Source organism: Aythya marila (genome assembly GCF_965140915.1).
Source record: "Aythya marila genome assembly, chromosome: 6".
Classification (NCBI taxonomy): Eukaryota; Metazoa; Chordata; class Aves; order Anseriformes; family Anatidae; genus Aythya; species Aythya marila.
Window position 1 is genome coordinate 13,836,875 of NC_139047.1, and position 22,301 is coordinate 13,859,175.

A 22,301-nucleotide genomic window follows, 5' to 3' on the forward strand; every position below is an offset into this window, starting at 1 on the left:
ATGATTCCACAAATGTATTGTTCTTTTAGTTGTTTTCCTCTGAGAGAAGGTTGTGACTTCAGATGAAGAGTACAAACCAGAAATAAACAAGCCCTTAGGATACATTCCTTTTTTTTTTTTCTTTTAACCGGCATTTCTTTATGAAAGATGAAATCACAGGTACCTTGCTTGAGATGAGGCATATCAGGTTTTCTTTGAAGCGTTCTACCTTTAAAACATTAAGGTTATGCATTACTATGTGGGTTGAAAACCTTCCCTCAATGGATATGATACATTGTCTGAAATAGGAGTACTTTTTGTGATGTGCATGCAGTTAATAATTGGCTGACAATTCTTTGCTGGTTTACCCACGTTTACTGTTAAGTAGCTGCTGTCATTGAGTTTGACACTAAGATAGGTAGTATTGTTTAATAGTAACGCCCCAAGTTAAGAATATGAAACCAGATTTTGAACTGCATCTGTAGTTTTCCTTTGTGGAAACTTTTGCCTGTGAAAGGGGCAAGTATCTTCTGTACTAAACTTTGGATTGTGTGATGAGCATTTCCTACCAGTAACATTAAGCTGTAAATGCTTTACGAAATGTTCTGTCTAATCCTTTATTTTCCCTTGGTGATGCAGAAAGTATTCTAAAGAATATTGATTTGGGCACAGTCTTCTTGAGCTAGAAACTTGCAGCCTTAGGCTGCAGAATGATGGACCTAGTTGTTGTTTTAGTATACATGTGAAACAGATCTTAATTTTAGACCTGTTTCTCAAATACTAGAGTCTGATGTTCTCAGCTGCAGCTGCTAGGTCCTGTCTTTTTGCTTTTCTTCTTAGTAGAACTGGTGCAACTTGTTGTGGGGTGCTCTCTGTCTTGTGATTGAGCTGTGTCATCTGCAGATATCCCGTAAATGGTTGTACTGAATGGGTAGCAACAGTGATACAGAAATAGTGCTGCCAGGCATGGATTCCTGGTAGTTCTCAGCAGTGCTGCCATGGGACCATAGCCAGTCAGTTCCCTTAGTACCTGAGGTCTGCTGGCAGCTCGTGAGTTGCGTTGCGTGAGTTGCACTGGTGCTGCCAGCTTACTGCACCTAGGCATTGAGTCATTCTTTGCTGCTAGTTCTAGCTACCTCCAGTAAATCGTGAGTTTTGGCTAGCTTCTTGACTAAAGTGTTTTTGTATACTTGATGACCAGTCATTGAAGGAGTGGTTATACTGACTTGCGCTGATGACAGTTTTGTCAAGCTGCTGCACTGCTGTATGTGCTACACTGCTGTATGCTAAGACAATACCAGAATGTGAGGTTAAGATTTTACAATACTGATGAACAATGAAAAGAGAGCAAAGTAACAGGATTTGTATCTTCACCTTTCCGTTCAGTAAAACCTAATTGATTGTGAGACTTCTGATATGATGGGATAAATGCCTATGTAGTTTCTTACTTATTTATTCTATTTGAGGTATCATCCTTTGGCTTGTGTAGCAGCATTTTGTCAAATGCACGAGAGCACTTTGAACAGAATGCCAAATCCCTCTGTATGAGAACAGAACTTGCTTAGGACTCACCCAGCCAATTTAAAACCTACTTTGTGTACAAGTAATCTTTCTTCCTTTTTTAACTAATGTTCTGTGGAAACATTCTTAAGACTTTTGAGACTGAAATATTTGAGGACTATTAGAAATGGTTTATGTTGATACTACTACGTACATATCTTTTGTCTGGTGCTTTTTATTGTCAGATACACCAAAAGTACACTAGTGTGAGTGCATTCCACTATGATTTGTAGTGAAGAAAATGTAATTCTCCTTTTATAAGGAAAATTGTATTCTCTTGTTCTCCTTTCTGACCCTTCTAATACAGATGCTGCTAAAAAGTGATAGCAGTGAATACTAGGAATCCATCCTTGGTGCATGTAACCAGCTGTGTTTAGCACTGCAACAACACCAGTGTGTCGAAATCTTTCCAAACTTTATTCCACTGACTTCTGGTCTTGTTTTTCCTACAGAAGGTGACTTTTTCTCATTTGTTTTAATTTACTTGAAAGAACAGGGAGTCTCAAGTTATTTTTGTTTTCTCATTTTCCGTAAAAATATATTTTTTGAGGTTTTCCTTCCAGTCTTTGACTAGTGAAATTAAATGTCATGCTGTCCTTTGAATGTGTGTAATGTCATCCAATCCAGAGTAAACTATTATAATGTTTCTTAACTTTTTAATACTGTTTTTCTTCCTTCTGCTGTCACTTCCTCTTGGAAAATGAAGACCTAGCTTTACATGAATCAAAAGGTCTACATAGAGAGATGTAGATTTTCTGACAGTGCATATACAAATTTCTTGGATTGTCTGCTGCACCCTGCAGATAGTTCTGTCGTAACCTTTTTCTTATGATGGAAGCAGAAGTCTTCTGGCTCCTTTCAGTAGTTGACTATGAGAGGCACATGGTGGTGGTTTTACACTGCTGGGCAGCTGAACTGCACCAAAACCATGCTCTCGCTCCCACTCCTCAGAAGAAGAGGGGGGGGAAAGAAAGTATGCTGGAATAGAAAGAGGAAAAAAAAAAAAAAAGGCTTGCAGGTTGAGGTAAGGATAATTAATTAAAGAGAAAAGAAAGTTGGGGAAGGGGGAGACAAGCAAAGGCTGTGCACAAGCACGAAGAGAGAGGGGGAAAAACTAGTCTCTACTTCCCATCAAAAAGTGATCAGCCATACCCCAGGAAGCAGGGCCTTGATATGCGTAGCAACTGTTTGGGAGGACAGACGTCTTCATAACGAGAGTCCCCTGCTCTCTTTCCCCTTCCCAACCTTTTATTGCAGAATGCGACACCACACAGTACGAAATATCCCTCTGGTTGCTTTAGGTCAGCTGCCCCAGTGAGGTTCCATCCCCAGCTCTTGCCCACCCCCAGCCTGCTGGCTTTGGGGTTTTGGAGGGAGTGCTGGTGCTGTGCCAGCACTGCTCAGCAATAGGCACAGCACTGGTGTGACACCAGGGCTGTTGTAGCTGTGAGTGCAGAGCACAGCACGCTGTGGGCCACTGCAGGGAAAATTAACTCTATCCCAGCAAAACCCAGCACAGATATGGTGACGTGCCCATAATTAATGGGAGCCTTGCATGATAAATCTCTCATGTCAAAATGAAGTGGTTGGGATTAGTCACTTCTACAGTTTTGAATACTTTATTTTTCCCATTTCAAGTTCTAAAGTTTAAGAAAAATAATTTCATTAGTAATAAAAGCATAATCTTTAAATGCATTATTCTTATCTTTCATCTAATTCTTATATTGCATGACCTAGAAACTGATGATCTCTGTTTTTAGGCATGACACTGTCAATTAGGCTTTTTAAAAAAATTATGTACTGCGGTTAGTTTGTACGTGGCATCTGAAATACACAGTGGTATCAACAGGCATAGGGTATTTTTCTAAACTTTTCATTTGTACTTTATTACGTTTCCATTGTCCTTGACATGATTTAAGTCTGTTTAGTTTTGTCCCACCCCAGACTGCAAAATCTGTTTGGTATTATGTTCCATTTTTATACAAAAGTATATAGAGAGAAGATGAGTCAGAGCTGTTCAGAGGTTATTAAACCTACATATATAACTCAGGTGTTGGTGGGTATTTTCTTTTTTTCTGTAATTGTTAAACTTGACCTGTTTAAAAACTGTTGTTTTGAATTATGTAAAATCCTTTCAGCCACTGAGTGACAAATAATGTAATTCAATTTCTCATTCCTCTCTTGATACAGTTATGTACTATGAAAATTCACATGCTATGAATTGTATGTTGTCAAGCGGCCTGTTATTTCCTTTATTAATTTATTCTGAAGCTCTAAAATAAACTTCCCTCATTTATACTTTGAACCAATCAAGTTGTGTTTTATCAGGATGTCATGTGAAAAATCCATTTTCCTCATGAAACATTTCCGTCCAAAGTCCAGCTATATACCAGTGCTTGTGACATGCTAAAAGTCTTTCTAAAAAGCAACAATGAAATTGTTCTTGGTTGTTCGGCTTAAAATCAAAAAGTACTGATCATGTTCTGGAAGTAATTTGAGTTAGAATACTCTTTTTAATACTAGATCTCATTATGTTTATTGGTTTTACTGATGTGTCATTATTTGAAAAGCTGAAGTTCTACCTCGTTCTAATTTTCCTTCTTTTAAGAAGTTCTTTGTTTTACGTCTAATTTTACTATTGGGAGGGGAAGTTAATCTCAAGGGTTCTCTTCTGAAAGAGCTGCATTTCTAGGTGCAGAGCTGTGCTCTCCAGCCACCTCTCTGCATCCTCTGGTGTTAGTCAAGAGAACTGCCTGCTGTGATGTAAGCGAACAAGGTGAGGTACTTTCAGCTGGATGAATGGTGGTTAATAGCAAGAGCTGTAGTAAGTACATCATTCTTTAGATGGAATGACATCTTTAATTCTGAAGTGCGAAGGTAGATGAAGTATGCAGCCGTGTAGATTTGAGGACCTCCAAAGTGGGTTTGTTTCTTTTCATTGTTCTCTTCCTGCTCATGGAAACAGACATTTATGGCACAAACAAATGCAGCATTCCTTTATGGTCTGAACGTGGTCCATGGCAGAAGTTATTCATAAATAAGCGTACATAATGAATAGAATTATATGCTGCGTTTATTGTGGAGATGTGTTGGGATATAGGGAGAGTGTGCAGAAAGCTCCCAGTGAAATGGAATGAAATTTGTAACTCTACAAAAACTACTTGATTTGTCGGAAGCTGGCCCTTAAAGGTAAGCTAGGTGATAGCTCCTATCAGCAAAATTTTGTAAATCCTTTGGAAAGGTAACAGGAAGAAGTTGCCAGCAAGTGTTAGACCTGAATGTGTGTTCAGAGGTGCAAAGTACGTAGCAAACTAGTAAAGGAAATTAAACTCCTGTGTTTTCTTTGTAAGTCCTTTCTTGGTGCTGCTTTTCTGATTTAATTCAATTTAATTCTCAGGTAGACAGCTCAGATTCAAGTGGAATAGCCTCTACTACAAAAAATAAATCTTTCTTCCTGTTAGCAATCCAGGGTAGTAAGACTGTGTATTAATGGAATGTTCCACAGACTTCTGTGTAAGCTTTTTCATTGAAGTTGGACACAGTGCACTAGACAAACAATTTGGAACTTTTGCCTTTTAAATATCAAGGTGTTAATGAATTAAAAGGCATATTATAATGTGGCTTTTAAACTTGTCTTTGTATCTACATTTTGAATAGTAACTGTTACTGTTTTGTGGCTTGCTCAGCTACAGCAAATCAATGCAGATAAGTTCTGTCCTGCCAACCCTTGTCCTTAACAAGATGTGAATGTGTTCCAAGTAATTACCATTTCTGGTGTCATAAATGACATTCCTTATGCAGTGTGGTCAACTCAATACAGCTGCTTTCAGCAGTAAAAATACTCATTGTAGTACACATTCCAGTTGTGTTTTATTCTGTAGTTGATTCATCTGGCTCAATTCTTAAGGAGGTCTTTATACCAAAGAAGATATTTTTGAAGGAACAAAAATAATTGTTCTTTTGGGATGTTGAGAAGAAAACTCTTTACTCTGAAGCTTGCCAAAATGTTGCACAGCTGTTAAGATGATATAATGGCGTTTTTGTTTGACTAAGGTTGTAAATATGAACTTCCTTCCTTCTGCATTTATAATTAATCTGGCTGCATGCAGAACTTGTGATAAATCTCTTCCAAATATCTGTTGAGGGAGAATATCTATAAAATACTTACAAATTACACATGCAGTTTATATTTGGTTATGAAATAGGTGACCTAATTTTCTGTGAACTAGATATAACCTCCTCCCTAAGTACCACTAAAAGAATGTGTGTCAAGAATAAGAGCTTGTCCTGGTCTTATATCACAGAAAAACACTCATCTGTGAGAAGTGTTGAACAGAATACCCTGAATCCTGGGAGGGTGTTTGCTGTGCTGTAGTTGCAATAGATCCCACTTAGACTTCAGAAATAGGCTCAAAGTGGATAGCAGGTTCTGTTTCGTTTGTATACATCAGGTATTCCTGCATTTGTTGTGAGCGGTGTTTCCTGCTGCTCCCAGAATTATGCTGGAGGAAATGACAGCACTGGTGATCAACCTTATGGACACAGGCTTATGTATTTTGGAAAGGAACTGAGATTGGCTGCAGTGATACTGTAAACTGAGGTAGTACTTTGACTTAGGAAGGGCATGGTTCTTTGAGCATGATGCAGATTCAGTATGCATTTGTGGTGGTTTTACCGTGCTGGGCAGCTAAACCCCACAACCGCTCTCTCACTCCCCCTCCTTTAGATAAGGAGGGGGAGAAGTAAAGCAAAGAACAACTCACGGGTTGAGATAAGGATAATTTAATTAAAGGGAAATAATTATAATAATTAAATAAAGACTACCATGAACTAAACAACTTAACTAAGGGGAAAATAAAAGGGAAAGGGGAAAAAGGGAGGAAAACAAACAAACAAAATAAATGAAAGCTATATGGAAGTGCAGAGGAAAGAAATTACTCTCTACTTCCCACAAATGAGCGATGATTGACCACGTCCTTGAAGCAAGGCCTCAACGCACGCAGCCGGTGTTCGAGAGGAGGACCGACGTCTTCTCAACGAGAGCCCACCCCTCCCCTCTTCTTCCTGTTTCCACCTTTTATTGCTGAGTGTGACACCACATGGTATGGAATATCCCTTTGATTGGTTTAGGTCAGCTGCCCTAGTGATGTTTCTCTCCTCACTTTTTGCCCACCCCCTAGGAGGGTTAGAGAAAGGCCCAATGCTGTGCCACTGCTGCTCAGCAGTAGACACAACACTGGTGTGATAACACTGCTGTTCCAGCTACAAGTACAGAGTACGGCACTGAATGGGCTGCTGCCGGGAAAGTTAACATTCCAGCCAGACCCAGTACAGCATTACCCTATAAGCCCACTTTTACCCCTGATTTTCTAACGCATTTTTCATGCTTAGAAGTCGCATGTAATTGTTTCCGTGTGAGGACATGGCTATTTATAATCTGTGGAGAAAAAAAGCTGAGGTAGTGTGTGTTGCTAATACAGCAATACTTCTATAGAGGTTCTTTTAACAACAGGGCAATAGCATCAAAATAGTACATCTCTAAAAGGTGGATTTTTTTTAGTTTGCTTGGTGGTGTTTTTTGTTTGTTTGTTGTTTGTTTAAACTATTCCGGTAGCATAATTTCATTTGTAGGAAGGCAGGGAGATAGGAAGGAATTTACAGAAGTATCTGAGTAGTTGAGAGGAGTAGTCTATAAATCAGTCTTGGAATATTTTCCATTTTTTGATTGAATTCAGGAGAGAATGAGCCTTTGATATTAAGCTGTGATGGCAAAAAGGGAGAAACATTTGTTTCTTGACAAACTGTTGCTTACTCAAAGTTTCTGAAAGTTTATGGGTTTGACTCTCAATTATTTGACAAAATCATGAAAAACATGGTGTATATCTTTTGTGAGATCATCTTTACAGCTAGGTATGGAAGGTGTTCCCTTACTAAAAACTGTGCTGAAAGGTTTCTACTGAGGGTAAACAACAATGAAAAATCAGTATTTGAATGAAGTAAGAATCAATATTCTTACTTTGCCGGAGTTACTCCAAAATTACTTTGGCACTGTTGATATCTATTCATTACATAGAATTTTGTGAGCCCTTAGCGTCATTTGCTTGGAAGTGAGTGATATTATTTTGTCGTTTTTTGAGATACTCGGGTGTGCCCATGTGTTTGTCCAAGTGCCTTACTCTTCTGTGTGTACTTCTTTGTTTCTTTGTGTGTTTGTATTTTGTTTCTTTGTATATTGTTTCTCTGTTACTTTGTATTTTGTGTATTTTTACTGTTTTGAGGCAAGAGTGGACAAATTGAAGTGCTTACGTGTGTAGCTTCTGGGCTGGTACTGAGGCAACCAATTCTACAGATTATATGCTAGGTTGTTGCTTGTGAATAAGTTTTTGGTTTCCAGAAGCGTATGAGAAATGAGAAAGTACAGTAGAGAAAAAAAATACCTTTTCTGTATTTAGTCCCTAACTTGAAAGCTCTCTGGCATTGAGAGTGTCTCATTTTCGTCCCTGCAAGCTCATGTTTTTTGGTGTGGAAATGAGATTGCTGTACAGTGATTGAATTTCTGTCAGTGTGATCCTTGCTAAGAAGTCCTGGTGTTTGAAAAGGCTCATGCATCTTCTGGATTTAAAATACAAAAACAAACAAAAAAACACCACCACCAAGAGGTTGCATGTTACTTTCAGATGGTGGCTTTAAAAGTAGCAATAAATCATATGTGTGGTGGAAAAAAAGTTAAAGGTCTCAGTTTACCTAAAAACTTTAAGCTTATTTTAGTAAACCATTGGCATTCATTTTGTCATTGGCATCTAAATCTGTTTGACCTTGGTTTTTCACTTTACCACAGCACTAAACAGATGAGAGACAAGAATAACTGAATACGGATGATAGAACTTAAAAGCATGCTTACAAGCAAACTGTAATGTAAAATATAATGTACAATATACATATGGCTGTGAGTATAAAGCTGTGATCAACCACCTGCTTTAGGGTTGTGTTCCTTCACTGAATAAAAAACTTGTTAGTCCTTTTAAAAAAAAAAAAAAAAAAAAAAAAGTTGTAGGTAGAATTAGTCTTAGTCAAAAAACTTTTTAGAAAAATTCCTGAAACTTGTGTTTATGAGTGGCAGTTTGAAGCCCATTGACTGACTCACTTGTTTTTTTCCCTCCACAGTTGCTGTACCAAAGCACGCTATTGGCTTAGTTTTTATGTGCAAGAAAAGTTCCATTCACAGAACTACTGTGTGTGGTGGCAGCAGGCTTTTCAGACAGTAGTTGTTTCTGTGACTCAGGTGCTGAGCTGTTTAGACAAGGTCTCTGCATCTTAGGATCTGAACAGTGTTTTTTTGGAATCCTGGCCCAGTCCAATGAATTTAAATCTTTCTGTTTCAAGTCCTTCTTTAACAAGATCCAGCTGTCAGCCCTGTCCTCCATGGTTTCCCTATGGTATAGGAATTTCATGTTTGCTTCCTTGGTGGATGACTTGTACTTTCCTTTTTCCTTTTCGCTATGGAAGCTGATGTTCTCATGTTGTCAGGAATGTGTGCTTTAAAGCAGTGATTTGGTGTTAAATATTTACATTTGGTCTTAATCTCTATGATTAAATTCTAGATAAAGTGCTTTTGATATGCATCTATGTGCCGCTTTACTGGCTTTTAGACTTCTCCAACCTTTGACATAACAAAACCTTTCTAATGTTGAGGTTGCTTTCTTGCTTTAAGTGCTTTTCTTTCCAGGGAGTTGAATCCACTACTAGTGCTCTTCCCCCTTCTCATCCTCAGCCTCTGCTGCCAAGGTTTATTTAGAAACTGAAGTAATGCAGCTTTTCAGTGTGAATGTATATCTTTAGAGCAAATCTTAAGTACACAAAATGACTTTCTTAAAATATTTTAAATGAATTTGGAGTTTTATGAGGTTTATAAACTGGAAGTTAAGAGCAGTGCTCAGCAATGCTTAGGTGCCTGTAAGCTATGAAATTTGTCACTGACTGCTTTGTACTTCCAGTTGCTGATGCTGCTTTGATTTATCATGTGGATTTAGATTAAGATAATTAAACCATCCTTACAGAGGAAAGATATATAATTGACAGTAGGAGCAAAACCTCATGTGAAGAAAGGTGTGTGTGTGGGGGGGGGGGTTCTTTTTTTTTTGTAATCATGCAGGGAGAAATATTTTATCAGCCTTTGGTTTGAGGAACTCTGGGGAGAATTCTTCAGTGATACTCTGCTCAAATGGGAAGTTAAAGAGTGAAGTTGTATTTTTAGCCTTTATCATATCCTTTCTTCTGTTAGCTCAGACTTTCTTCAGCAATTCAGACAGGCTTAACTAGAGAATAGCGGTGGAATTGTTACAGGTTTTGGTGCCTTGCTTAACCAGACGTCTTGGAGAAATTGCTTTGGGGTTCGAAATCCTGGAATGGGTTTTTATTTTTGAGGAGAGAGAGCAAGTGCTGAGAGGAGTTTTTTACAGTGTAGGAATTCAAGAGGGATATTTTTTTTTTTTTTTTGCCTGGTGGGGTTGTCGATAAATAGCTTGGATTCTTCCATATTGATGAGGAAAAAGGTGAGTTCTAGATAATGGACGAGGAAGTTGGTCTTCTGTTTTGTATCACACATGAGGTTTATTGTGATAATGAACTCTTGTCTAATCCTGTTTACTGCCAAGTGATCCCCTGCCCTTTCATATCCTGTAACACTGCCCCATTCCTATTAACATCCACCCTTTCTTTCCAGTGTTGGCTCCTAGTGGCTAACTATGATTAATGGCTAAACTATGAAACTATCATAAAAATGTGCTTACTCATAAAAGCTAAGAATGAAACGCTGGTGAATGAAACAAATTCGTTTGTGGGTTTTCCGAAATAATATACAGGGCATTTTCTGGAGATGGTAGTTCGAGCTACTGCACTGAAATGCAGCTGTTCATAGGTAGTCTTAATTCTTACCAGAAAGACTAAATCAACTTGCAGCCTCTTGCAGCTGAGCTGAGTGTAAAGAAAACACAACCTGATACACAACTCTGTATAAGCAACCTGTGAAGAATGTTATTTCTTTATCATTGCTAAAACACTGCTCTTTAATTTTTTGAAGCATGGTTCCTCTGCTAACACACAGCCCTAATTGAAGGGGATTTGGCAACTTGTTCTGAGTCCCGCTAGATAGTACCCACATCACACAAGTTGTGAGTGCCTGGTGTGGTATCTTAAGTGAATGTTGGCACAATTACTGGTTTTAATCTTAGAGAGGGTCCCTTGAGCAAAAATGAGTTTTTAACTGTACTGAATCCAAGTATTGTGTTGCTGTTCACATACAAGTAACATGGGTTAGCTGAGGGTCTTATGAGGAAATGTGCTCACCTGCATTGCAATTTGTAATTAAACATAGTAAAACATTTCCCCAACCAAACATACATCTGTTCTTGCAGTTTCATACATCACAGAAATGCTTTGCTAATGTTTCAGTTGAATTTTACTTTTGAAGGCCATTGTGTGGTATACCTACAGAATAAGACAGCCTTGCTTTTGTTGTTTCTTGGTGATTCTGATACAATTTTTTGTTCTTTTATAATTCACTCAACATCTTCAGCTACTGGGAAAAGAGAAGACACATTAGGCATATTACTTGCTCTTTTATTTGCAACATGTGTTAGGTTGTTTGGATCATTGTTTGGATAGTTGCAAATAGTATTTCTGAAAATGTTGTCTTCATTTTTGTCTTGCAAAACAGAATCCTTAAACTGGTTATGCAAAATTCTGTGCATGTCACATTTCATGTTCTGTTGTTACATACAGAGTGTTGCTGAAGATGCGGTTATAGGTGTAGACAGTTATCCTTGTTTTGTCTTCCCAAACAGTGAGCACTTCGCATTGTGTTCTTTGCAATGGCTCTTACCTGTAAAATGGAAGGTGAAAATTTTCCTTCTTTCAACTTGTCTGCTATAGACTTGCTGATAAATGTATAAAAAGATTTACAGGCCTGTGTTTTTATTTCAGTCTTTGGAATTTTTAGTAAAAGTTGAGACATCTAACTTCTCTATTTCCTTTACTAAATGTCTTATATAAATTTTTAATGGAGCTTCGGGCTGACTGACCAGTGTATGCATGTCCACAGTGACGTTAGGATATGTATATTTCTGGGTTTTTGTTTATCTAGCTCTCTTGTGTACCCTGGGGACAAAAGGATTGCCTGCGTTGCCCTTAGTGTTCTGCTATCATTTACAGCTGTGTATTAGGATAGTAACTGTAACTGAACATTATGTTTCAAGTCTGGAATGTTCATCTTCTCGTTGTGCTACTGCACATCTTCCTCGTCCTTCTTCCTGCCTGCCTCACGCCAAAATACTTGGGAGCATTGTGTTTTCCTGACATACGAGGCTATAGCTAGAACTGGGATGGCAGAGCAAGGAGCTTAGTGCTTTGAGCTAGGATAGTAAGTCCTCATCCTGAGGTGCCTGCATCTCATATGAACGAAGAATCACCTCTTAGAGGCATCTGAAACTCATTTCTCAATTAATTTCTCATTTACTGTACAGTCTGCATTTTTCCTGTTAGAAAAAGTATTGTGGTCAGTGTAGCTGGGGGAAGTTTAATGGCCTGCAACATACAGGAAGGTTAGTCTTGATTTGTAGGAAGCTTCTGAAGGAGGAACTCAGGGCTGAAAGAGTAGAACTTGTCATAAGTTACTTAAGTGTTTTTTTTTTTTTTTTTTATGGTAAACAAGAGATTATTTTTAATGATTTCTTACTAAATCTTGGCCATTTATATAATTTATATAGCAACCTCTAAGATAGGTTGACTTGTTTATTTGTATCTTCAAATACTGTTACAAGCATGTTCAAACTACAATTGGTTGGAGTCAAGTACATAACTAACCTCCCCTTTACTCTACACCTTGAATTGCACATTTTCAAATTGTGTCATAAAGCTTAGCTTGACTATGGAACTTGTTTTGACGTCTGTCTTTTGTTAAGGTTGCAGCTACTCTAAGATATTTTTGTTTCACTTACAATACAAAATGCATTTTGTCTGCTACCTACTAATATTTTTAAAAGGTTATTTATACATCTTATTTACAGATTACAGCCTCCTGAAATTGTGTGTTTACAAAAAAAAAAAAAAAAAAACTTGAAATTTTTGTGTTAATACTGCTTTTCTCTTTCTGCATCAACTTGTTAATATTTAGTGGGGTTTTCCTGAACGTCAGATTCCAAAGTTAGAACTCTACAGGAAGAGATGCTACGTTAGTGTTTGTGTTACAATAAATATGTAATGAAGATTCTGGAAAGTAGGGGCTAATGTGTGTTTTTAAATACAACTCTCTGCCTCTTGAAGGCAGACTATACTTTAACATTGTCTCAAAGCTATGCACTTTCCTTGCTTACATAACCTCATTTTCTTTTCATGCTGAAAATTCTCAGAAACTGGCCAGACTAAGATTATGGCTCCTCTAGCTGATGACTGACGTTCTTTGAGAGAACATCTATATTTCTTCTCTCTACTTAGAGCTTAAGGCATTTTAACTAACTTTATGATCCCTGACTAAGCAGTTTTTGTTTTTTTTTTTTTTTTTAGAGCTGTATTCATGTTGTCTTCAAAAAGAATCTGCTGTGAGACATGGTGCTACATGTGAGACACGGAGCTAGCATGCTCTTTATACAGGACTTAATTTAGTACTATTTGGGTTCTCTGGCTGAAATCTTGGTTCAGGAAATTAGGCACGATAATGGATAAAGCCCAGTCTTTTCAAAGCAACATCTGTTTGGCTAGATGCAAGGTAGGCACTAGAATATATTGGGGGGAATAAAGGTTTTACCGTGTGCTTTCTCAGCAGAGTATAAACTTCAAGTGCAATTAGATGTTATAATTACATAGATTCTTCATAAGATGTTTCAGTAATTTTGGTATGTCTCCTTCCAGGAAGAAAGATCTTAAATGTGTTTTGATGTCACCTTATGAAGGCAAATTTAAAATTTCATTCTGTATAGTCAATTTATATACAAATAATAATAAAAAAGTACTGGAGTGTTAATAAGAAACTACCCATGTGGAATGTAAGGTAGACTTCTCCTTGATCCACTTTGTGTTTTACTTTTCTCTTCAAGTTTTCAAGCAAAGAAAAGGTGGGCGGGTATCTTGTGGATGTTCTTGCTGTGGCACATCAGAGGAATTTGTTGTTAATTTGAAATCAAGATCATGAAGTAAACATTCCAGTATCTTCAGGTTGTTTATTTCAGGAGATAGGTGAGTGATTGAGTACCCTAAAGTTAGAAGGGGAATGTACCAGCCTTGATTAGGTACCAAGGGAATCAGTAGTTGCAGTGGATGTGAATACAGGGAATTATGTTTTTCTATTTCTTGATGCTGCTAGTCGAAAATATTTTTTTTCTTTCATATTTGTTTTGTCTGCGAAGAGTGCAGTGTTTTCTTATTCTTGCTTAACTGACTGTCTGCCTCAATACAAAGATTTGGTACCGAATCTGAGAAGAACTAAGGAGCAACTGTGGTATGTTTGATTTTCCTGGTTAGAATCCCTGGGGTGGTAGTTATAATCAGAAAGGTGTAACAGCTCTTGCGTGAACACTACTGAGTTTTAGACAACCTGTGTTTACTGTATACAGCACTGATGTATTTGGGGGGGATTCCAAGAAAACTGAGACAGTTTGCTTTGATGTCTGATACCTGATGAAGGCTTTTTTCTTCTTCCAGTTGCTTATTCAGATAATTGTTTTATTAAGAGTTTCTAAAACTAATATAAGTTGTGTTATGTCGCTACAAATATTTATATTCCAAACTGATAGCTTTGAAATAGTTCCATAATTGGGAAATATTCCCAACTGATAGTTTGTAAATAAAGAAAAATATTTGTAAATACTTAGAGAAAATGTAGTTGTTTGATAGGGTTTAAACACAAACAGCTGGGGGCAAAGGCAAGTTCCTGTACAGGCATGTGCTTAATTTTAGGAGGAGTGTTAGAAATCATGCTATATGCATTTGGCTGACTAGTTGTACTTTCAGCAGCTTTTAATTGATCTTTTATTGAAACTCTGACCTGTCTGCAATTCAAAACGTATGTTTTTAGACATAAAGATTTATTTTCCATGGTTTCAAAGAGACATTCTTGCATGTTTCATAGATAAGTGGTTGAAGTAGGGAAGATTACAGGCGGTCTGTTTTTGCACGTCACAGCTAAAACTGAGAATAAGGCCTTAGAGTGAGGATGCCTGGTTTTCATCTTTGCTGGATTTCTGCAGAAAGATGAGCAGGAAACAGATAGTAGACTTGGGTCAAAGGTTGTCACATTGCTTAATAATCCAGTGACCAAGTATTGAGACATTATTAGTAGCTACAAATGTTTTATAAATCTTACCATTGAGGTGTGATTTAATGCTACTGTTTCTTTCTTGGATCTTATATTGAGGCAGGTAAAGATGGCTGTCAAAGACCTCAATATGTCACCCACAGTACTTCTGATTATGTGAGCGTCTTCTTGTATGCAAGGCATAGACTCTTACTTTTCCAATTTAAAGCTGCATTGCATAAATAATTTGCTTGTTTAACTGGGACAAAGGAGTGCACAGATGCATAATTTTTAAAATGTGGTAACAGATGCTATATTTGTGTAATGAATAAATACAGAATTTTAACTATTGAAATTACTCCCTGGGCAATTTCAGAAGCATATAAAGTACATAAAAAACATGCGTACAAACAGGAGTGAGATTCTAGCATGCCATGCTTATGCACTTGTTTGGTGCATTACAGTAGTGTGTTGTCATGTCCAACTTCTTGAACAGAAACGGCTGCTGGCACAATCACAAATGGAAGCAGAGCTCTGATTTCTAAAAACATCTTGAGTGTGCTACGTAGTTCCTTTAGGTTCATGAGGCTGGGTTTTTAAAATGCAGAAGTTCAGTTACTTGTTCAGATGGTGTTTTGAGCATTATTGTACTGTTCACTCTACCCTAGAGTAGAGTTCTAAAAAATTCCATAATTGTTTTGAAGAAGCAAATCCTTAGTTGAGTAACAGGCATGAGCTTGTACAAGGTTGTTTAAATAATAAGGTTGGGTGTGGGTGAAAACATCAGTTGCCTGAAAGAGATGGTTTGTTTTACTTCTAGGGTTTTATGCTGTCAGTTGTCTTTGAAAATACTTAAGCATTGTTAGCTCAAAATGCGTATTCCAGTACTTCTGAAATTATAGTGAATAAGCACATTCTTGACCCTTTAAGCACATGGGTCCACTGAGAGTCGGAATTCTGTTGTTTCTTTGAAAATCTTTCTATCGTTAACAAAGTGTGGCACAGACAAATCCCATAGTATGTGTTTTTTACAAGGTTTTGTTTCAGTGCTGCATGTCCTTACTATAAGGAAATATTATTATAATGAAACTTCCTATTGCCTTGAACTGGATTGATTGAAGGTAGGAACTAGCATCTCAAAGCCCAAGTCAGTAGAATGGGATCTCAGTGAAAGACACTAGAAACACTTTGAATTACAACTTCCTGCTGTCCCAAAGATCAGCTGTTGCTTTCTGATGACTAAGATTTGTTAGCTTCAGAATTCTGCTGTGCTGTCCCTTTTTGAAAATGTCAGAAAGGTAGACTTGAAAAATCTTGGACTTTTCATCTTTCCTTATATTTTCATGATAGTAAATCATCTCATGCTCATACTGGCATACTAAAAGCTTCAACAGATTGCATAAGAACCAGCTTGAAAGAGTAAATGTTTCCTTTTTTTCCTAATGATGGATACAGTTTTTGTCTGTGTAATTAAAATAGATTATGATTAAATATTCTAACGGTTGATTTCTAATGAAAGCCTCATTACTTTTTCATAAAATAATTCTAGAATACTGGGCTACATGCATTTAAAGGTGAACAATCCTCATGAACAGATAGAAAACTAGCAGACACTCAGGAGATTACAGGTCTGCCTATTAAAATAACATTTTAAACAGTTAAAACTGTCTGATATAGACCATAGTGGATAAAAGATGGTACATAGGCTTCCTGTGCAGAAGTGTGGTCTTACTTGCATAGAGAAGACTACACCACGTTGGACCTTTATTTGGGTGTCCCAGAATGACAGATGCTAAGAAGTAAAGTCCTTACATAGGGAGAAAAAAAGGCCAAAATCAAATTATTTTCATAGGTTGTTTTTATATGTTATTGTTGATTTTCTGGAAAAATGGGAGGCAAAGTGCTGCTATGAAAAATGCTAATGTAGAGGGCACCTAAAACACAATCATAGAATCATTTAGGTTGGAAAAGCCCTCCAAGGTCATCTGGTCTGGCCAGTATTTACAGCTTAACATCCATCATCTTATTAGTGTATCAGTTATTCATGCCAGCCCTATCCTCTTTGTTTTGGGAGAAAAGCAAAAAAGGTGGCCAGAGCATTAACACTGAAAAGAAATAAAAAATTAAGAATCGTATTTACTGTAACTTGTTGAGATTAATCTTGCTAAGATACAAATAGGAAAATGGTTAAGATAAGAATTAGCATAAACCTTTAGATTCTTTAATCATTGCTTGGCAGGCATTCACTGAGGAGCAATATTCAGATCTTTAAACAGTCTTATCTGGTAAGTTGTCAGTGCTATATCACTTTAAAAGTAGAATTGAGTTGGATTGTCACTGACATCAAGTGCCAGAGTTAAATTGATTGAGGTTTTTTAAAACTTCCAGTGTCTGTAGTTATGCAGGTGTTTGAATATAAGATTTAGTTACTGACGATGTTCAGGGGAAGGAATGGCCAGCAGCTTTGAGCAACAAAACCTCAGTAGAGAGCCTTGTTATGCCATACATGGGATGCAACTAGGATTGTGGTCACGCTCCTGGAAGACATTTAACTTGGTGTGTATTACATGGGAGGACAGGTCACAGCCTTGCTGTACATATGACAAATTGGCAGTGAGTCTTTATTGTTTTCTCTGACTTGCTTGCTTTGTCCTGCTGAGTCCGTTCAGCTTGTCTTACTGATGAGCTGCCCTGGACTAGTCAAGAACAGATGAGCATCTTTAGCTGGGAATTTAAGTGGGCACATTTAAAAATATTATTCTCAATTGTAGAAGGCTCAATAAAATCTGAAAGCTGCTCATTTTCATTAAATACTGTTTTGAGATACACTTGAATGGACGTGAAGTGCTGAAAGATGGCTTGAATTTGTTACTTTGTCACTTCACCTGGTATGAACTAAACAAAAGCATGAGCTACTTTAATTCTGCTAACCTGCAAATGCTTTAGATATGTAAGTGGCTTACTTTTTTCATTTGTTAGATTGAGTTTCATTCTAAATGATACCTTTAAAAAACAGAAAGAAAAACTTTTAAGCTTCTGTCATTTTCCTTTCTTGTTATGAATGGAAGTGTTATAGCCTTAGAAAGGTGTGATAGCTGCCAGTTAGGTCCTAATTTGCTGAAGTATGGTGTATACTGTGTTCAACTGCAGTGAGAAAACTTCTGTAAAAAGGAAAGAAAAAGTCACTTTTGAATGGTAACATGCACTCTTTTTGAGTTGTTACTATTTTGATTTCTGTTGATGGGAAGTTCATAAACTGTTAGTTGAACATTTTGTTACTGCCTTATTTCATTGATTTCAGTCCAGTAGCAGGGCTTGTGCTAAGAGATCCATTTTACAGAGCTAGCAAGTTAATATTAGCTGTTTCTTAAGTGAGACACTATCCTCTGTGTGCCTTCTGCAAGCAAACATTGACAGGCTTATAGGAAATGCAGCTGACGTTAGAAAGCTTGGGTGGGGACTACAAGGAGCTGGCAAATACTACTGGGTTTAGTGCCAGGCTTGCTGACACAGTACTTTACTTGTAAAAGTTTTCTTTAGGCTGCTAATTCTGTCTTCAGAGTAACTGGAACTGAAGCAGTGTCTCTGCTGCCAAGTTAAAAAAGCTAAAGCAACAATTTATGGGAAATTGAGAATGCTGGTTTCTTTCCACAGCTCAGATCTTCAGAAAAATTTAGTAATAAGGAGCTTCTCTCTTACTGAACAGATTAGTTATGAACAGTGCCGTAGAACGAATGCGCTGCAGAAATAGTCTAATCGAACTGTAAAGTCAGGGGTGAAAACAGCTGAAAGAGGGAAAGGTTAGCCACATAGAATCTCTGTAAATAGAGCTCGCTCTGTTTTATATCACAGTTTCCGTTTGATTCACCCGTTTATATTCATGTTTCCTAAGGCACACGTTTAATAACTTCCCTTAGCCTTCAAATGAAAGCTCTAAACATCAGGCATATCTAGACAGTGAGAAATGCTATGTACTCAAATGAGAACAGTTACTGTAGTTTGTTTGCCATGTCACCTTAGGTATAATGTGTTTTGGCTTGAATTTATGATGTTTCTGGTCCACATAAAAACCTAAGAACTAATAAGGCAAAGCTTTTGAAGGAGCATGAAAATGGAATCCGGCTTCTGTTTGATTTGTGGAAGGTTAGGTAGAACATGAGTTGCTGTTGCCCTGCTGTCTCTACTTTTTTGTTTTTGGGGTGACATCACGGAAAAGATGGGGAATTTTGGGGAATGGGGGAGAAATAGTAGGTATGCCTGCCTTAAGAAACATAAAATCTGGTGTAGTCTTGGTGAAAAGCTGCTGTTCTATTACATGAGCATATTGTTGTTTTTTTGAGGGGGGATTTCAATGCTGCTTGTAGATGTTTAGAGGAGCTTTCTTGTGTTCCCTGGAGTCTCAGAAGTACTTAAAGGTCTCAGAGCAGGTGTCGGACGAAATGAGATTTAGAAGGTGAATTTAATCTGTTTTGCATCTATGCTGCAGTATGCCATGTCAGCTTTAATATTATTGCCCCTTTAAGATAAGCAGCTGCATTCTGTTCTCACACAAAAGCAATGCCTCAGTAGGAGGCAGAGGCTGCTTTGCCTAGAGCAACTGGATGGCAGTATCTTGCATCTGTGGGAGTTATTGGCTTCTGCTGACCTCAGAATGGTAGATCACTTCTGAAATCTCCTGTTTCCTGGTTATTTTATCAATGTAAAGTGAAATGTAAGCAATGTAAGAATAGAAATAAAGGCTGTTTTAGATCATAGAGGTGTTTTTCTTTGCACGATCTATCGTCATAAATAGCCTAAAACTGATTGAACAGTTTTTCTCTGAGACCACCTTTATCACTTTTAGTAATCTCTCTCATCAGATCAACTCTGCAGCACTGTGAAGTTTTTCAGACCAAGGTTCTTCTTCCTGAAGAGTAACATTTACGAAGTTTGTTTTCAAATCTAAAAAACGTAAACAAATGCTTTTGAAAGCTGTGTAGTAAATTGCTATGTAATCCATGGGTTGACCAAATCAAGCTCTACTGCACACCATGATTTGTTTGTGTAGCTCTTGATGATGTTCTGTAGCATTAGCATTTACTCTTTTGTAGTGCCCAGTCACTCCCAAATTGCTACCTACGTCATTTTCCCCAAGATATGTTTAAATCTCTGTAAATTTTCCTTCTGAACAAATCCTGGGTTTTACAGCATGGGTATACCCAAGAAGGCATGTTGAGTCTTAGTGCTGTAGAAGGGGCTTGGAGGACATGTTTGGGGAAGTGAGACTTGTTTAAAAAAAAAAAGTTAACTTCTTTTGAATTCGTAACAGGTAACATTTGGAGAATGTTACGTCTTTATCTTGGTCACTCAGACTCTCAACTGAAGGAGGGTCACCTAGATGTAATGGTGTTCCTTTGTGTGCAGGGAGGGATTTCTTTGTCAGGTAAAAACTGTGCAGTATCACTGAAATGATCTGGAGAGCGTCCAGAATTTAAACTGCCTCATTGCTGGCATTCTCTGTGGCTTGTTTAAGCATTTCTGTTTACAGATGTGTGGAGTCAGCTATTTGTAATGTAGTGAGACTGCACTTCCTGTGCGTTGAATGGTGTTGCTCAACTGTGGTCAGCTGAATTCCTTGTACAGAGATGGATTTTTTAACGTCAAGTCAGTTAACTTTGCCAACAATAGCTGGCAATGAGTGCATATTCAAGGCTAGCATGAAGTAACTTCTGATGGTGTATTAAGTATTGTGGACTTTGTTCTTCATCTTTTCCTGCATGATTCGGACAAAACTGGGCTGTAAGCCTGGCTTTGCAATTAGCCATTGCAGCTTTCATACTTAGTCTTTAGGTGTAAGCATTGTAATAAACTTATTGAATGTGCAATTTTTATGAAGCTTATGGAAAGAAAACTGGTGTAAACTACTAGACTCCTGAAAAATCAATGTTTTTGTTTTTTTCCAGATGGAGCAATTATCAGATGAAGAGCTTGACCATGGTGCGGAAGAAGATAGTGATAAGGAAGATCAGGATCTGGACAAGATGTTTGGGGCCTGGCTGGGAGAACTAGACAAACTCACACAGGTTAGGAAGGTTTCAGTCATCTCACATAATAATTCTTTAGAAGTATTACATGTTTTTCATTGGATACTAATTACTTTAGCTTTGACAAGGATCCTATCGAACATTTCAGATGAATAGGAATTAAGGCTTTTTCAGCTATGGCATTTTGTTAGGGCTGAGCCTGCATCCCCAGTTTTATTGTGCAAGGGCAAAAGATGCCTTTCTTCCTCAGTTATTTGGCACTGCCACTTGCAGCAAGACACGCTGCAGCATGTGACCAACTTAGTACTCTGTAAAGATTCCTAAATTAGGTTATTTTCCCTATCTCAACGTTCTTAAATTAATTTTTCACAATCTGGTAGTTCAACATTTCCCAAAGGGTGTGATCCCTTCTGAAAGCTATGGAATCAGTCATTTGTCATCTACATGTATGTAGAGAAACACTGACTTTAGCTGTAGCTGACTAAAGCTGGGCTTTATCTCCAAATGCGTAGTTAGACATTGTCCAGCTACAGCAGCATTGAATTTATTTGTTGTACCTGAACAGCAATAAGAAAAAGTGTGAATGGTGTCACTGATACGCAAAGATAATGTGATACACCCACAGTACTATTCTGGCATCAGATAGGCAGCTGATGCACCTTCTCTTTGCATTTTGTTCTTTCTAGGGCTTTTAGGAGAGGGAAAAAAAAAAAAAACACCTTGCATTTAGAATGAGATGCCATATTCCTAAGGTGATTATCTATTTCTGTGACCAACTGCTATGCTTTTTTTCTTTTTTCAGTCACGTGAGCTGTCCTCCTGAATAGTGTATTTCATCATTTTCTTTGTCACTTAGACTTAAGCAAAGGTGTGATACCCTTAGTTTCAATAAGCCACAGAAGGGGCTTTTTTGATCACTTGTTTGCTCTAAGTGTGGGGAAAAAGGAGGAATCGTGTTTTGCAGAGGCTGAAGGAAAATCATACAGCAGTGCTTCACATTCATACTCATGTCTGCTATCATCTGTGTAAAGGCTCTGCCTGCAAGTTCTGTATGCAGGTAACACTTTTAAAACAGGGGAACATATTTATTTTTTTCTGTACCAGTGTGTACAGGTCAGTAAAGAATCTTCCTCTTCAGATGAATGGAAGATGGTGTGAAAGAAATCTGTATATCATATTTCTTTTTGTCTTTAATTTCCTGCAAAGGATTTTTAATGGTAAATGAGAGCCCTTTTGAAGGCATGGGCTCTGTAAATTATCTCAAATGAGGATCATCACAGATAAGCACAATGGGTAATTGGTTTTAGACTTTTAGTTCTTTGCTCCGTTTTAGCAGCTATGAGCAGCCTAGAAATATAAGTGTGCTTTACTTTTGGACTTTCAGCTTTACTATTAATGTAGTTTTTCTAGGTTTGTGTGCTGATCCATTTAAAATGCTTAAAACATACTAACAG

General features: G+C 37.6%; 1 protein-coding gene across 5 annotated transcripts in view; it reads left to right on the plus strand.

Moving 5' to 3' along the window:
- RAPH1 (Ras association (RalGDS/AF-6) and pleckstrin homology domains 1) overlaps window positions 1–22,301 on the plus strand; it is an 87,441-nt gene that overhangs the window by 11,270 nt on the left and 53,870 nt on the right. For 4 of the 5 annotated variants that reach the window (XM_082763069.1, XM_082763065.1, XM_082763068.1 and 1 more), the window contains 2 exons: window positions 13,099–13,300; window positions 20,767–20,886. In XM_082763069.1, coding sequence (XP_082619195.1) covers window positions 13,250–13,300; window positions 20,767–20,886 — 171 coding nt within the window. In that variant the 5' untranslated portion in view covers window positions 13,099–13,249. The remainder of the gene's footprint in view (window positions 1–13,098; window positions 13,301–20,766; window positions 20,887–22,301) is intronic. The other variant, XM_082763067.1, reaches the window with a different exon arrangement.